The sequence below is a fragment of the Ovis canadensis genome, chromosome X, assembly GCF_042477335.2.
Source record: "Ovis canadensis isolate MfBH-ARS-UI-01 breed Bighorn chromosome X, ARS-UI_OviCan_v2, whole genome shotgun sequence".
Taxonomy (NCBI): Eukaryota; Metazoa; Chordata; class Mammalia; order Artiodactyla; family Bovidae; genus Ovis; species Ovis canadensis.
The window spans coordinates 57,377,880-57,391,277 of record NC_091727.1 but is presented as its reverse complement, the minus strand read 5'-3'; the positions used below and the strand labels follow the sequence as shown (position 1 = coordinate 57,391,277).

General features: G+C 51.2%; 1 protein-coding gene across 11 annotated transcripts; it reads left to right on the top strand.

The window, feature by feature from the left end:
- The first annotated feature begins 7,683 nt into the window (after positions 1–7,683).
- Positions 7,684–11,687, top strand: MAGIX (MAGI family member, X-linked). Of its 11 annotated transcripts, none has more exons than XM_070290035.1 (7): positions 7,743–7,941; positions 8,029–8,238; positions 8,767–8,913; positions 9,759–9,841; positions 9,918–10,154; positions 10,263–10,434; positions 11,121–11,687. In XM_070290035.1, exons 1-7 carry the CDS (start codon positions 7,893–7,895, stop codon positions 11,444–11,446), a joined length of 1,224 nt encoding a protein of 407 aa, XP_070146136.1. In that variant the 5' UTR covers positions 7,743–7,892; the 3' UTR covers positions 11,447–11,687. The 11 variants fall into 11 exon arrangements, with proteins under 11 accessions (XP_070146138.1, XP_070146139.1, XP_070146143.1 ...); XM_070290036.1 differs by having other exon boundaries at positions 7,783–7,941; positions 11,136–11,687; XM_070290037.1 differs by lacking the exon at positions 8,029–8,238 and having other exon boundaries at positions 7,684–7,941.
- Positions 11,688–13,398: the final 1,711 nt, after the last annotated feature.

Genomic DNA, 13,398 nt, shown 5'->3' with positions numbered 1-13,398 from the left:
CCGCCCGCAAACGCGTTGGGAGCGCTCGGGAGCGCTCACCTGGTGGCCAGCTCGGGCCTGGACGTGGCTGAAGCCGGCCGGTCCCGTGCTCAGCGCCCCAACCAGCGCGGTGACCTACCTGGCAGCCGCCAAGGAGTCCTGGCCCTGGGAGCCAGCACGCACTCTTGGCCTCGCCCTGCCTCAGCCGCTGCCTCTCTTTCCCATCACCAAGGGAAAACTCTTTCCACCTCGGGGATGTTGTTATTCCAGTGTCAGAGGGGAAAGTCGAGGCCCAGAGAAGTTAAAGGCCCCACCTGAGCTCTCACAACTAAAAATGGGGTGCAAAACCGGAACCCAAGTTTACCGAGGTGTACTGCAGCCTCCAACAGAGCTTTCCACATCTTACGTGGAAAGTCGCTCAGTCGTGTCTGACTCTTTGTGACCCCATGGACTGTAGCCTGTCGGGCTCCTCTGTCCATGGGTTCTTCAGGCAAGAATACTGGAATGGGTTGCCATGGCCTCCTCCAGGGGATCTTCCCCACCCAGGAATCGAACCCGTGTCTCCTGAGACTCCTACATTGGCAGGCGGATTCTTGACCACTGAGCCACCTGGGAAGTCCCTTCCACATCGTAGACACTCAGTCAATCTGCACTGAATGTTTCCCTACTGGGGAACTGGAAGAGTATGGTGGCCTGAGGAGTGGGGGCACCCTGAGAGTCGTTGGGAACCCTGGGAGGTATCAGGGCCCTGAGCATGATAGGGTTGGTGGACCCCCAAAGTAGGGAAGGGCAGGTCTCCTGGAGAGTGGAGGGGCAGTAGGAGCCTGGACTTGAGGAAGCTTTGAAGGCATAGGGTGTGTGTTGGGGGCGGGGACACTAGCCAATGAGAGGGGAGTAATGAGGCTCCCCCTAGGTTTGAAATGGGGTGAGAGTGTCTGGAGACAAAGCCCCCAAGATGGAAGCCCATGGGCAGAGTGCTACTCTAGTGACAGGAGGAATGGGGAGGGGTGAGAGAAGGCCTGTGGCCACCACTTTGTGGAGGAAGAAACAGACAAAAGATGTGAACACAAACGTTACCAAAGAACATATACAGATGGCAAATAAGCATGTGAACCTCGCTTAATATGATTAGTCTTTAGGTAATACAAGTTAAAATCATGGCAAAATGCCACTACACACATATTAGCATGGCCAAAGTTAATTAAACGTCTGACCATACCAACTGTATGTGAAGTTGTCCAGGAAATGGAACTCTCCTTTATTGCCAACTTTTTTTTCCTCTGGCTGTACCTCAAAATTTGTAGGATGTTAGTTTCCTGACAGGGAATCTAACTTAGGCCCTGGTCTGTAAAATCCCTGAGTCTTAACCAGGAAATTACCCCATATACTGTTGATGGAAATGTAAAATGGTACATAGCATCTTTAGGAATCACTTTGGCAGTATCTTTAAAAAATTAAACTTACACATAGAATCTAGTCATTCTACTCCTAATGTATTTATGTAAAAGAAATGAAAGCATATGTCTCTACAATATTTGTATACAAATGCTCATAGCAGCTTTATTTTTTGTCTTTTTTATCTCAGGCTTCATAACAAAATACCATGTGACTTAAAAATTATTTCTCAGAGTTCTTAAGACTGGAAAATCAAGGATCCAGCTGCTTTCCAATTTGATTCCTGGTCAGGGCTCTCTTCTCAACTTGCAAATGATCGTGTTCACTCTGTATCCTCACGTGGAACAAAAACAGAGAGAGAGATCTTCCTCTTTTTTTATAATTTTATTTATTTACTTATTTTTGGCTGTGGTGGCCCTTTGTTGCTGTGCGAGCTTTTCTCTAGTTCTGGAGAGAGAGCAGGTACCACTCTCTAGTTAAGGTGCATGGGTTTCTCATTGTGGTGGCTTCTCTTGTTGCAGAGCCCGTGCTCTAGGACGTGCAAGCATCAGTAGTTGTGGCACATGGGCTCAGTATTTGTGGCTCCCAGGCTCTAGAGCACAGATCATTAGTTTGGTGCATGGGCTTAGTTGTTCTACAGTATGTGGGGTCTTCCTGGATCAGGGATTGAACCCGTGTCTCCTGCAATGGCAGGTGGATTCTTTACCAGGGAGCCACCTGGGAAGCCCCTCTTCCTCTTCTTATCAGGCCATATCCTATCAGATCAGGATGCCAGTCTTATGACATCATTTAAAAAAATTTTTAGCCATGCCCTGTGGCTTCTGGGATCTCAGTTCCCTGACCAGAGATTGAACTCGGTCCACAGCATTAAAAGTGCCAAATCCTAACTACTACAGGACCAGGGAATTCCCATCTTATGTCATCATTTTACCTTATTTTCCTTCTAAAGATTCTATCTCCAGCTACAGTCACATTGGGGGTTGTTGCTGAGTCCTTAAGTTGTGTCCGACTCTTCAATGCTATGGACTGCAGCACACTAGGATTCACTGTCTTTCACTATCTCCCAGAGCCTCATGTCCATTGTGTCTATTCAACTATCAACATTGTGATACTATTCACCTATCTCATCCTCTGTCATCACCTTCTCATCCTGCCTTCAATCTTTCCCAGTGTCAGGGTCTCTTCCAATGAGTTGGCGGCTTGCATCAGGCGGCCAAAGTATTGGAGCTTCAGCATCAGTCCTTCCAATGAATATTCAGGGTTGATTTCCTTTAGGATTGACTGGTTTGATCTCTTTGCAGTCCAAGGGACTCTAAAGAGTCTTCTCCAGCACCACAGTTCGAAAGCATCAAATTGGGTGTTGGGGCTTTAATATATGAGTTTTGGGGAGATACAAGTCAGTCCATAGAATATGTTAATAGCCAAAAAGTGAGAACAACCCAAGTGTCCATCAATAGGTGAATGGATCAACAAACTGGAATATTTATGCAGTAGAATAACACACTGCAATGAAAATGAATGTAGAATTTGGATGGATCTCAAAATATATTAAGTGAAATATAATCTGTACTCCCCACAGAGTACATTGTGTATAAAAATGTCCTCTTATCCTCATCCATCAGAGGGGAGACAGAATGAAAATCACCATCAGAGAAAGCTAACCATATCACACTAACTCAGGTATCCATATGATTAGTTTGGTTAGTTTTCTGTTATTGTGGTTTTCATTCTGTCTCCCCTCTGATAGATGAGGATAAGAGGCTTGTGCAAGCTTCCTGATAGGAGGGACTGGCTGTGGGGAGAACTGGGTCTTGCTCTGGTGTGCAGGGCCATGCTCAGTAAATCTTTAATCTGACTTTCTGCTGATGGGTGGGACTGTGTTCCCTCTCTGTAGTTTGGCCTGAGGCAAAACTATGTAAGGGTAATGGTGACCTCCTCCAAAAGGACATATGTCAGTATGCAGCACCTCCCAGGACTGCTGCAGTCAGTGTCCCTGACCCGGTGGCAGGCCACTGTGGACCCACATCTCTACTAGAGACTGAAAACACTCACAGACAAGTCTGGCTAAGTCTCTTGTGAGGTCACTGCTCTTTTCTCCTGGGTCCTTGTGCACACAAGATTTTCTTTGTGCCCTCCAAGAGTTTCTGTTTCACCAGTCCTGTAGAAGTTCTGTAATCAAATCCCACTGGCCTTCTAAGTCAAATTCCCTGGGGTTCTCAGTCCCTTTGCAGGATACCCAGGTTGGGAAATCTGTTGTGAGCCCTAGAACTTTCCTAACAGTGCGAGGCATAATTGTTCGGCATAATTGTTTTCCAGTTTGTGGGTCGCCTGTTGTGCAGCTCTATAGTGGGCTAATGGTGACCTCTTCCAAGAGGACTTATGCCACATGCTGCACCTCCTAGGACTGGTGCTGCCAGAGGCCCTGTCCCCACCGCAGGCCACTGCTGACCTGTGCCTCAGTAGGAGACACTCAAACATTCAAAGGCAGGTCTGGCTCCGTCTCTTGTGGAGGTCATTGCTCCTTTCCCTGGGTCTTGGGGCACACAAGGTTTTGTTTGTGCCCTGGAAAAGGTCAGTTTTCATTCCAATCCCAAAGAACGGCAATGCCAAAGAATGTTCAAACTACTCACAATTGCATTTATTTCACATACTAGCAAGGTCATGCTCAAAAATCCTCCAAGCTAGGCTTCAATAGTATGTGAACCAAGAACTTCCAAATGTACAAGCTGGATTTAGAAAAGGCAGAGGAACCAGAGATCAAATTTCCAATAGCCATTGGATCATAGAAAAGGCAAAATAATTCCAGAAAAATATCTACTTCTGCTTCACTGACTATGCTAAAGCCTTGACTGTGTGGATCACAACAAATTATGGAAAATTCCTAAAGAGATGGGAATATCAGACAACCTTACCTGCCTCCAGAGAAACCTGTATACAGGAAAAGAAGCAACAGTTAGAACGAGACATGGAACAATGGACTGGTTCAAAATTGGGAAAGGAGTACGACAAGGCTGTATATTGTCCCCCTGCTTATTTAACTTATATAAAGAGTACATCATGCAAAATGCTGGGCTGGATGAAGCACAAACTGGAATAAAGATTGCTGGCTGCTGCTGCTGCTGCTGCTAAGTAGCTTCAGTCGTGTTCGACTCTGTGCGACCCCATAGACAGCAGCCCACCAGGCTCCCCTGTCCCTGGGATTCTCCAGGCAAGAATACTGGAGTGGGTTGCCATTTCCTTCTCCAGTGTGTGAAAGTGAAGTTGCTCAGTCGTGTCCTATTCTTAGCGACCCCATGGACTGCAGCCTACCAGGTTCCTCCATCCATGGGATTTTCCAGGCAGGAGTACTGGAGTGGAGTGCCATTGCCTTCTCCGAAAGATTGCTGGGAGTAATATCAATAACTTTGGATATGCAGGTGATACCACCCTTATGGTAGAAAGCAAAGAGCTTTAGATGAAGGTGAAAGACGAGAGTGAAAAAGCTGGCTTATAACTCAACATTCAAAAAACTAAGATCATGGCATCTGGTTCCATCACTTCATGGCAAATAGGTGGGGAAACAGTGACTACAGACTTTATTGTGCTCCAAAATCACTGTGGACGGTGACTGCAGACAGGAAATTAAAAGACACTTGCTCCTTGGAAGAAAAGCTATAACAAACCTAGACAGCATATTAAAAAGCAGAGACGTTATTTGCCAACAAACATCTGTATTGTCAAACCTATGGTTTTTCCAGTAGTCATGAATGGATGTGAGAACTGGACCATAAAAAAGGCTGAGCGCCGAAGAATTGATGCTTTTAAACTGTAGTTTTGGAGAAAACTCTTGAGAATCCCTCGGACTGCAAGATCAAACCAGTCAATACTAAAGAAAATCAACCCTGCATATTCCTTGGAAGGACTGATGCTGAAGCTGAAGCTCCAATACTTTGGCCACTTGATGAGAGCAGCCAATTTATTGGAAAAGACCCTGATGCTAGGAAAGATAGAAGGCAGGAGGAGGAGGGGATGACAGAGGATGAAATAGTTGGATGGCATCACTAACTCAATGGACATGCGTTTGAGCAAGCTCTGGGAGATGGTAAAGGACAGGGAAGCCAGGCCTGCTGCAGTCCATGGGGTCACAAAGAGTTGGACATGACTGAACAACTGAACAAGTAAAGTGCAAACTGATACACAGTGGAAGAAAGTATATCAGTGTCAGGGGTGGGGAGGACAGCAGTAAGGAAAGAAGACTCACACGGGGCAGGAGAAAACATTCGGCAGTGAGGATTATGTTCCCTGTCTTGAGTGTAGTGATAGTCTCACAGATGTAAACACTTTGAAACTGTGCCCCATAGGGTCAATGTTTCTGTTCTCGTGACAGAGATTCTTGAGCTTGTCTTACAGAACGGCAGATTTGGGAACAGCTTGTTAAAGATCACTCTGCTTTGTAACCTGCCTTCACTGACTTATATAAAGAGTACATATAACAGTACTTATATAAACAGTACCTATATAAAGAGTACATGCCTTAATTATTTTTGACTCCTTCACCACTCCCTATTATCTATAGGTGTTATCACACCTCTGACACATGGGTTGCTATAATAATGAGGGCTTTGTGTTGTTTTTCAGGAACTTGGAATTAGATATTGTCCAGTTCAAACTGGCTAAGGTTGGTTGGGACCACCGACCCCAAACTGGGCCTGCACAGGAGTATGATGAATAACCTTTTCACATCACATGGTCCACCTTCAGATCATGGTGCACCTCCATTTTTGCACATGCATCCCCTGAAGCCGCATAAAACTCATATACACCTGCACAGAACACCTGTTAGGTCACCTTTCCCTACCTCTAATCACTTTTCCCTGGGTCAAAGACAACCCTGCTTCTTTATCTCATAAATATCTCAAGCCCTGTGCCTTTTGGGAGGCACTTTCCTTTCTCTGCTGCAGATCTTGGTGTCTCATCCTTTGACTTGCTGCATGTTGAGCAAATGAAACTGGTTTTGTCACAGGTTCAAAACCTATCAAATTTTATGTCAATTAACCCGCAATCTCCTAAAGAAAAGAAAGATTTGCTTAAATTAATCAGAATTGGGTGGGGTTGTTAGAGGGACTGACCTACATCCATGAACCAAGTGATGCTAAAAGGGGCAAAAGGATTATTTTCAGGAATGTCTACAACTAAGAGGGGCGTTCGATTTTTTTTCTTGCCTCATGGGGCATCTTAGTTCCCTGAACAAGTATTGAACCTGGAAGCAGTATATGAGAGTCCCATTTCCTGGACAACTTCACATACAGTTGGTATGGTCAGACGTTTAATTAACTTTGGCCATGCTAATATGTGTGTAGTGGCATTTTGCCATGATTTTAACTTGTATTACCTAAAGACTAATCATATTAAGCGAGGTTCACATGCTTATTTGCCATCTGTATATGTTCTTTGGTAACGTTTGTGTTCACATCTTTTGTCTGTTTCTTCCTCCACAAAGTGGTGGCCATAGGCCTTCTCTCACCCCTCCCCATTCCTCCTGTCACTAGAGTAGCACTCTGCCCATGGGCTTCCATCTTGGGGGCTTTGTCTCCAGACACTCTCACCCCATTTCAAACCTAGGGGGAGCCTCATTACTCCCCTCTCATTGGCTAGTGTCCCCGCCCCCAACACACACCCTATGCCTTCAAAGCTTCCTCAAGTCCAGGCTCCTACTGCCCCTCCACTCTCCAGGAGACCTGCCCTTCCCTACTTTGGGGGTCCACCAACCCTATCATGCTCAGGGCCCTGATACCTCCCAGGGTTCCCAACGACTCTCAGGGTGCCCCCACTCCTCAGGCCACCATACTCTTCCAGTTCCCCAGTAGGGAAACATTCAGTGCAGATTGACTGAGTGTCTACGATGTGGAAGGGACTTCCCAGGTGGCTCAGTGGTCAAGAATCCGCCTGCCAATGTAGGAGTCTCAGGAGACACGGGTTCGATTCCTGGGTGGGGAAGATCCCCTGGAGGAGGCCATGGCAACCCATTCCAGTATTCTTGCCTGAAGAACCCATGGACAGAGGAGCCCGACAGGCTACAGTCCATGGGGTCACAAAGAGTCAGACACGACTGAGCGACTTTCCACGTAAGATGTGGAAAGCTCTGTTGGAGGCTGCAGTACACCTCGGTAAACTTGGGTTCCGGTTTTGCACCCCATTTTTAGTTGTGAGAGCTCAGGTGGGGCCTTTAACTTCTCTGGGCCTCGACTTTCCCCTCTGACACTGGAATAACAACATCCCCGAGGTGGAAAGAGTTTTCCCTTGGTGATGGGAAAGAGAGGCAGCGGCTGAGGCAGGGCGAGGCCAAGAGTGCGCGCTGGCTCCCAGGGCCAGGACTCCTTGGCGGCTGCCAGGTAGGTCATCGCGCTGGTTGGGGCGCTGAGCACGGGACCGGCCGGCTTCAGCCACGTCCAGGCCCGAGCTGGCCACCAGGTGAGCGCTCCCGAGCGCTCCCAACGCGTTTGCGGGCGGCCGTGCGTCCACCAGGCCAAGTACAGGTCATGGAGCGGCGCCCGGGGGGCGGCACGGACCCTAGGGGAAGCAAAGGAGGTACCGGGCTCGGAGTGGGAGGGTAGTGGGCACGTCCCTGCCAGCCCTCGCACTTCCTGTCTGCTCCTCACCTTCTCCTTCTGACAGGTGGTAAACAAAGCCGCCCTGGCGCCCGAGCCGCGGCGGCGGCGGCGGCGGCGAGCGGCGGGGGCGGCGGCGGTGGAGGGCAGCGGCCCAGCGACCCCAGCTGGGCTCGAGGAGCCGCACCCCCATCCACACCTGCGCCGCGGGGCGGCGCACCAGACCCCGGGACTCCCAGGAGTCTCCGGGGAGATGTGCTGGAGGGTTCTGCCCAGGGTCACTGGGGACACCTGGGCACTGGGCGGGGGTGGGGGGCTGTTAGAATCGGGGGGGGGGTGTCTGTTGGATTGTGGGAGGTTAGGCTGGAGCCTCTGGGGATAGGTGGAGGGGCCATCTGGGGCTACATGGACCAGCAGGGTTACCTAGGACATCTAGAGGGGCATCGGGAGTGCCTGGGCCACAGGGAGCAGACCGTGCTCTGTTGGGACATCTGGGAGAATCGCAGTCCTTCTGGATATTGGGGGGAAGAGTTTGGAATCTGGGGTTGTGTCGGGGGGGGGGCCCGTCAGAAACCTCCAGAGATATTCACAGGGTGTTTGGAGGTGTCCAGGAGTGCTGGAGTTAAATAGCTCGCCAGGGATATCGCGGGAGCAGGCGGGTGTCCAGGGAGGTGAAAGGCACAGTCGGTGACCTTCGGGACTCTGAAAAGGAGTGGTCTCGGGGATCTTGAGGGGAATTCTAGGGGGCCGTGAGGGTTCGCTGAGACTCAGGGTGGGCCCTGATCTGTTCTTTTCACTCGCGCAGGCGGTGGCGGTCCCCAGCCCGAGGGCCCCCGCGCCAGACAGTTCCTGGCGCGGCTGGAAGCTCGCCCCCTGGCGGCCCGAGCTGCGGCCGACGTGGCGGCGCTGGTACGCAGGGCCGGCGCCACCTTGCGCCTGCGCCCCAAAGAGGGTGAGTGATGGGGCGTGGCCTTCCAGGGGCGTGGTCGGAGTGGAGGGTGGTTCTGAGGGGGCGGGCCCAGGATTTTTAGTTACTCCCCTTGGTGGGACCAATGAACGTGAGTAGGGAGGCCCGGGCTCGGCTGTGATTTGAGAGTGCTGGGGTTAGACTAGAATATTCCTCCAGGAGGTTACATCAGTCAGTTCAGTCGCTCGGTCATGTCCGACTCTTTGCGACCCCATGAATCACAGCACGCCAGGCCTCCCTGTCCATCACCAGCTCCTGGAGTTACATAGAGAGGGTTATTTCAGAAGGTGAACGCTGCAAGATTTAGCTGTTGGTGCGGAGTTTGATCTTTACTTTCTTCAGAAGGGTTTCAAGTGGTATTTTTGAGGAGGCCAGGCCTGGAGAGGTTTGGGGGCGGGCATTTAGCTGAGGGGCGGGCCTGGAATGTCAGTCGAGGGGGTGGAGTGTATAAACGCACCGGGGGAGCGGCTCGAATTGTCAGGAATAGGTTGAGGTTTTACAGGCTAATTAGAGAGCAAGGCCTGATATCTTCACCAGCTGGAATCCTGGAGAAGCACCGTGTAGGGTGGGCCTAAGGGTTTAATATGAGAGGTAGTATCTGCATGTTATTAGTAGGAAAGTTTGGGGAATACTAGAATAGCTGTTGCCAGGGTTATTAGTTAAGAAGGTGCAATCAAGATAGTTATTCATATGGGCGGAGCCTAGTTTAATGAATGAGCAAGTCTGTGCATCCTAAAGGGACGGAAATGAGATGAGGCTAGAATATTAATTCAATAGACAGGTTCTCGTTTCTTTATAGTATCCTTCCGACTGCCTTTTTCATCCCCCAGCCATTGGCATGCTGTATTCTGCCGAGATAGAGGTCACAGACAATCGCCTTCCTAATGCCAATTTCGTGGAACAGCGTCCCCAGGTACCACCTTGTCCTCCTAATCAAGGCCACCTGCCTCAGGACTGGCAATGTATGTACACTTGTGTCTTTACTCCAGCATCGTCGGTCAGAGACCATGGGTATACTTACTGCACCACCCCAAGTGACCCAGGGTAAAGCTCGTCCTCCTTTGAAGTCACCCCAGGCCTCTGGTCAGTTCTCTGTTGAACTCATTCGCAGTTCCGCTGGCTTTGGCTTCACATTAAGTGGAGGCCGAGATGCAGGTGGGGATGCTCCGCTGGCAGTGCGCCGGCTGCTGAAGGATGGACCAGCTCAGCGCTGTGGTCGCTTGCAGGTGAACCATAAGGCACCCTCCATTTGATGGTGCCAGCCCTGTCCTCTCCCGTTGGTGTGCTCTCCATTTTGACCTTCCTACAACACCCCTTACCTTGCACTCTTGCAGGCCGGCGACCTCGTGCTTCACATCAATGGAGAGTCAACTCAGGGCCTTAGTCACGTTGAGGTCGTGGATCGCATTCGTAGAGGTGGCCCCCGGCTTTGCCTTGTGCTTAGCAGGCCTCCTGAAACCCACCCTAGCAAGCCTGAGGTGGTGGGAAGGCCCCAGAAAGAAGATGGTGGGTTTCCTAGGGGAGAAGGGTCAGGGATCTGTGAGGGGAAGAAGAGGGTCACAGAGTGGAGTGGCTGGGGACCTCGTTAGAAGGGCTTGGTAGTCTCAACCAGGAGGATCGGGGCTCGGTGTCTGAGGGTCATGGTATTTTCAAAAGGGGAGGGGAAGACAGGGGTCCCAGGGTAGGAGTAAGGGTGGATTTCAGAGGGAAGGGTTTTGAGGTACTGGGAGAGAAGAGAAAAGATGGTGTTTGGGGTGAAAATGGGTGTTCAGAAGGAAGAGTTGTGGTCCTCAGATGGGAAGACAGAGTAGGTCTAAGCGGAGAGGGGATGGGATAGGGAACCAGAGGGTAGGGAGACTAGTCCTGAAAGATGAGAGATCCACTAGGGTAAGGGCTGGGAGTTGAGGATGATGGGATGAGCAAGGAGAGAGTCTGGGATCCTAGATGGGAGGGTTTGACTGCATTTAGGGGTTGTGGGAATTGATTTCTGAGAGGAGTGTTCTGGATCCAGGAAAGGAGGGGAAAGGAAGCATCGGGTCTTGAGGTGTGGCCCCAATTCCCGGAGTGCGTGTCCATGCCTTTGTCCAAGTATCAGGGTCTTTGTCTTTTGCATCCCTTAGAGTCTGCAGGCCACCCTCGGCCAAAGAGTTCCATCCCCATTGCCCAAACTTATCGCCCAATCTTATCCGCAGTCCTGCCATCCCCAGATCGCATTCCAGATCCTGGGGAACCAGAGATGACGAAGTCTCGCAGCGCCAGCACTTCCTCCCCACTTCAGCACCCACGACCCCGTATGACCCCCGAAAACCGGGGCAGCCAGGAGCCTCGCCCAGAAGGGGCGGCCGACGGCCCCGCGGTTCCTGCTGCAGAGCGCCGCACGGAGGACCCCAACGACCAAACTCCGGATTCTCCCGGACCCTGGCTGACGCCCAGCGAGGAACGGCTCTCGCGGGCCCTAGGGGTCCCGGGGGCCGAGCAGCTCGCCCTGGAAATGGCAGCCGGAAGGCGGAGGCACTGAGCTTGCAGCGGAAGGCTCACTTGGCATTTCCCAACCTACATCTGGCGTGCTCCCCCTGCCGCTCACTTAGCATCACTGGGAGAACTTCCTTGGTCTTGTTCCCGCCCCCCGCCTCCCATCCTGCTTCGTTAGTCGACCCGCCCGCGCTCCCCTCACGGCGTCAGTGGTATGGCCCTTCCCAACCGGCCAGCCCGGCGCTTCTTGTTTCGGGGCCGGGGAGGTAATAAAATGGTTCAATCCAGTCTTGACTTGCCAGGTGCTCCAGGCCAGGTGGGGATCCCGAGTCCCACACGTGAAGGAGGGGGAGGGTCGATCTGGTTTCGAGGAGGGCCTCTTCAAGCAACCTTTTTACTTCGCGCGCGCTGTTTCTTTCATGACTCTAAATAGCTCTTTTCTTATGCCGGCGCGCTCTGGACCCACTCCGTTCCCACTTTGCCAACTCCTGCTTCTTTCCCCATTCATTCATTTCACTTTTTGGGAGGTCTACAGGGCTCGCAGCTAATTATTGCGCATGGCGTGGGGGATGCAGAGGTGGGCCTGTTGTGGGGAGAGGGCACCAGTTTACCCACAACCCCGGCCGGCCGGGAATCGTCCAGACCCTCAAGTGAACTTGATAGCAAAGTTAGAGCCTGGCAGCTTCCTTCGCCGAGAGCCTGCGGTCACTCACTTCCGGCCTGGTCGGCCAGCTTTCGCTGGCTGTAGACTGCCACCCTCAAGGCACTGGCTGGGGCCCCGGAGCCCCCCTTCGGGGCGGAGCCAGGAAGGTGTGAGTCAGCAGGCTGGGCTAAAAACGGCTGTTAGAACCTTTGGGCCGCGCCCCCCTCTTCCACAGATGGTGACGAACTGCAACCCGGCTTGTGTGCACACGCTACAAGCTGGGCGTTCCCAGTCCTGGGAGAGGCCAGAGTTTCCTCTGTCCTGGGAACAGAGCCCCAAAGCCCGGTCTTATATGGCGAGCTGGGCTCCGGTGTAGCCCCAGTGCCGGCGCTGACTGAGGTCAGCAATGTCCAGTCACCTCCGTGGTCGCCACACTCAACGACACTTGGCCCTATCCCCCCAACGAAGGAAGCTGTGGTCTGGAGGGAATGAGCAACTCTCACCTCTATGGGGAGGGGCTGGAGAGGTGGGAGAAAGTAAAGGACCCTCATGGGAGTGTCCAGGGAGGCTCTGTAGAGGAGAGAGGGACCGTGAAACTAGGCTGGGAGTTGGGGTATAAAGAGGTGAAGAGGTGAACCCTTGAATGATTAGCGCTGTAGCAACTGTGGGAGAGTGCACTGGGGCTTCTAGCTGACCCTTACTCAGCTTGATAGAAGGTGTGGCTCTAGGGAAGTCAGGGAAGGACTTCAGAGCCTTAGTCACACCCAGGAGTCTAACAATAGTAACCCCAACCACCATTTACTTGGTCTTATCCTGGCTACCGGCTTTACTGGCGCTATTTCCACCTAGTTACACATTGACTCAACAATCCTGATGTGTCCATTTCACAGAGCAGAGAAATGAAGCCCAGTGAGTATAAATAGCTTGACGAAATTGAGGATTGAAGCAAGATTTAATCTTGCCCGATTCCCAAGCCTGTCCTCTTAATCTCACCTGCATTTGACAAGTATTAACTGAACCCCAACTGTTTACCTTGCACTGTGATAGGCACTGATGAAATGTTGGAGAGATGAAACATAGATTTCTATCCTTGTATAGCTGATGTAGTGGAGGGGGGTAGACTGATGTCAAAAAAGACAAAAGATGAATAAAAGAATTTCAGAGAGAAGTGAGAGTTATGAAGATAGCAAAAGGTTATGGTGGGGGAGGTAATGATGGTGGGCTGCTGACCTCTTTGAAGACATAGTATTTGATCTGGGACCTGAGTGACAGGAAGCTAGATGTCTGAAGGGGTGGGGTGGGAGTGGGGGTGGGGAGAAGGGCATTGACAGCAGTGGGAGAAACAAATTCAAAGG